Raw genomic sequence first — 2,178 nt, 5'->3', positions numbered from 1 at the left:
CTCCATTTTAGCTTCTAGGTCTTTATTTACATATACTCCTATCACCCTCCACCATTCATCTCCTAAACATATTTTCCTTACCAACAACCCCTCTATCTCCCCCCCTCCTGCCCGCTTCTATCTATCCTTATCCCCTTTCTTATTCCTATTACCATCCCACCTTTTGCCCTCCCCCTAAATTTTTCTCTACCCGCCCACTGCGCATCCCACGCGTAACCCTTCGGTAACCTTTCCTTCACTTTTACCCATCCTCCCTTATCCACCCACGTCTCACTCATTACAATTACATCCCAATCCTTCAAACCTTCCCAGAATTCTTTGTCCTTATTCCCTAACCCTGCTACGTTCCAAAATCCTACTTTATATTCCCCCCTCCCTGCTCCTTTCCCCCCTCCCCTTCTCCCCTCCCTTCCTTCCCCCTTTCCTCTCCTCATACTGCCTTTCTTTACTCGTTTTCCTTATCTCCAAACCACATTTCTCCTATCTCATCCCATATCTTCACTTTCCCATCTACCCACATCCTCATATATCCTACATTAACTCTCTTCCCTTTTTCTCTCTCTTTATCTGCTTCCCTTCCTATTTTCCATCTCGCTCTCCTCTCTTCTCTCGTTAAATCGTCATCTATCCTCTCCCTTCTACCTTTTAATCTCTTCTTCGCCTCTATCACCCTCTTCTTGCTCTCTAAGCTTCCTAACTTTACTAACATCATCCCTCTCCCCTCTCTATCTACCCCCCCTACTCTCCTTACCTCCCTTAGGCTCTCTTCTATACCCATTTCCCCCCATAATTCTTTTATTGTCTCCTCCCCCTTTCCCTCTCCTATCTTAATTCCTTTGACTATTATATTATTTCTCCTTGATTCCCTTTCCCTTTTGTCTAACCTTACTTCGACCTCTCTCATTCTTCTTGTTATCCCCCCTTCTTTCCTTCCTTTCTCCTTTCTTCTTTTAAAGTTCCCCTCCTTTTATCCCCCTCCTTCTCCAATTTCTCTTCTAAGTCTTCTATTCTTTTTTCCATCGATTCTATCCTATCCCTCATTTCTCTTCTTTCCTCCTCCCACCTATTTTTTAGATCTACTATCTGTTTCTTCAACTCCTCCTTTCCTTCGTCCACTTTCTTTCCCAACTTTCCTAATTCCTCTAATATTTTACCCAAATTGCCCCCTCTACACTCATTTATCTCCGGTGACCCCTTTCCTATCCTGCTTCTTTTAAGTATCTCCTCCTCCTCCATTAATTCCATCCCCTCCTCATCCTGCTCTCGTTCCTTCCTTTTTCCCCTTATCAACATTTCTTCTATGCTATTCATGCTTCTTGTTCTTTCCCTAGTCAGCCTTTCTAAATTTGTCGGCCTCCCCTTCTTTTTCGCTACATCCCCCTTGTTTTTCAACCCTCCCCCCTTTTCTCCCTCTTCCCCCACCTGTTCCTCTCCTCCTAATCCCTCCTCCTTTCTGTTTTCGTTTTCCGCCATACCCTCCTTATTGTACTCCTAACTTACTTACTTCTTTCTATACCGCTCTCCACGAACTCACTCGCCTGTCTCTCTAACTCTCCGCCCGTCCACTCGCGCCGCTCGTGTCTCCCTCCTACTCGCTACTCCTCTTCGCTTGCCTCTCTCTATCCCTTACTTTCTCTATGCTCTCTAACCTGCCCACTCAATTCTCTTTCGTCTCTAATTAACTAATTACTATTTTCTCCGCTCCTACTCTTCTTCCCCTACTCCACCCAACGTACCTTCTCTCACTGCCACCCCTCTCGCAATTATTCTCCGTTTCTTAACCACCTTACTCACTCGCTCTTTCACACGCCACACACACACCTGTCACTCTCTACGACACCGGAAATGGAAGTCTATGTGATATTTACTACATGTTTACTTTAATAATTAAATAAATAAATAAATAAAACCAAAGTTGTATTTATTAATTAATTTAACACTAAAGTCATTTGTGTCGTAAAGATTCTAAATTAATAATCTCAGATCAGTCTTTCTATAATAGTATTGATTATATTACAATGTGAAATAATATTATTATTACCAAAATACCAAAAATAATATAGAATTATTATTTCTTAAGAGATATAAACGTATAAATCCTTTTTTGTAAAGATTTAATGATTGTATAGAGCCATCAAAAATAAAAGATTAATTAGTAATTAATCTTTTACCTTTGAT

General features: G+C 41.4%; 1 protein-coding gene across 1 annotated transcript; it reads right to left on the bottom strand.

Annotated features, from left to right (window-relative positions):
* Positions 1 to 566: 566 nt before the first annotated feature.
* LOC118645705 (chromatin assembly factor 1 subunit A-like) lies at positions 567 to 1,850 on the bottom strand. The gene is made up of 2 exons (XM_036287378.1): positions 1,490 to 1,850; positions 567 to 1,394 (listed from the first exon to the last, which is right to left on the bottom strand). Exon 2 carries the CDS (start codon positions 1,309 to 1,311, stop codon positions 913 to 915), a length of 399 nt encoding a protein of 132 aa, XP_036143271.1. The 5' UTR covers positions 1,312 to 1,394; positions 1,490 to 1,850; the 3' UTR covers positions 567 to 912.
* Between the last annotated feature and the right edge of the window lie 328 nt (positions 1,851 to 2,178).

This window comes from Monomorium pharaonis, chromosome 5 (assembly GCF_013373865.1).
Source record: "Monomorium pharaonis isolate MP-MQ-018 chromosome 5, ASM1337386v2, whole genome shotgun sequence".
NCBI classification, from domain to species: domain Eukaryota; kingdom Metazoa; phylum Arthropoda; class Insecta; order Hymenoptera; family Formicidae; genus Monomorium; species Monomorium pharaonis.
Note: the sequence above shows the minus strand (reverse complement) of the source record. Positions and strands in the feature narration are given on the sequence as shown.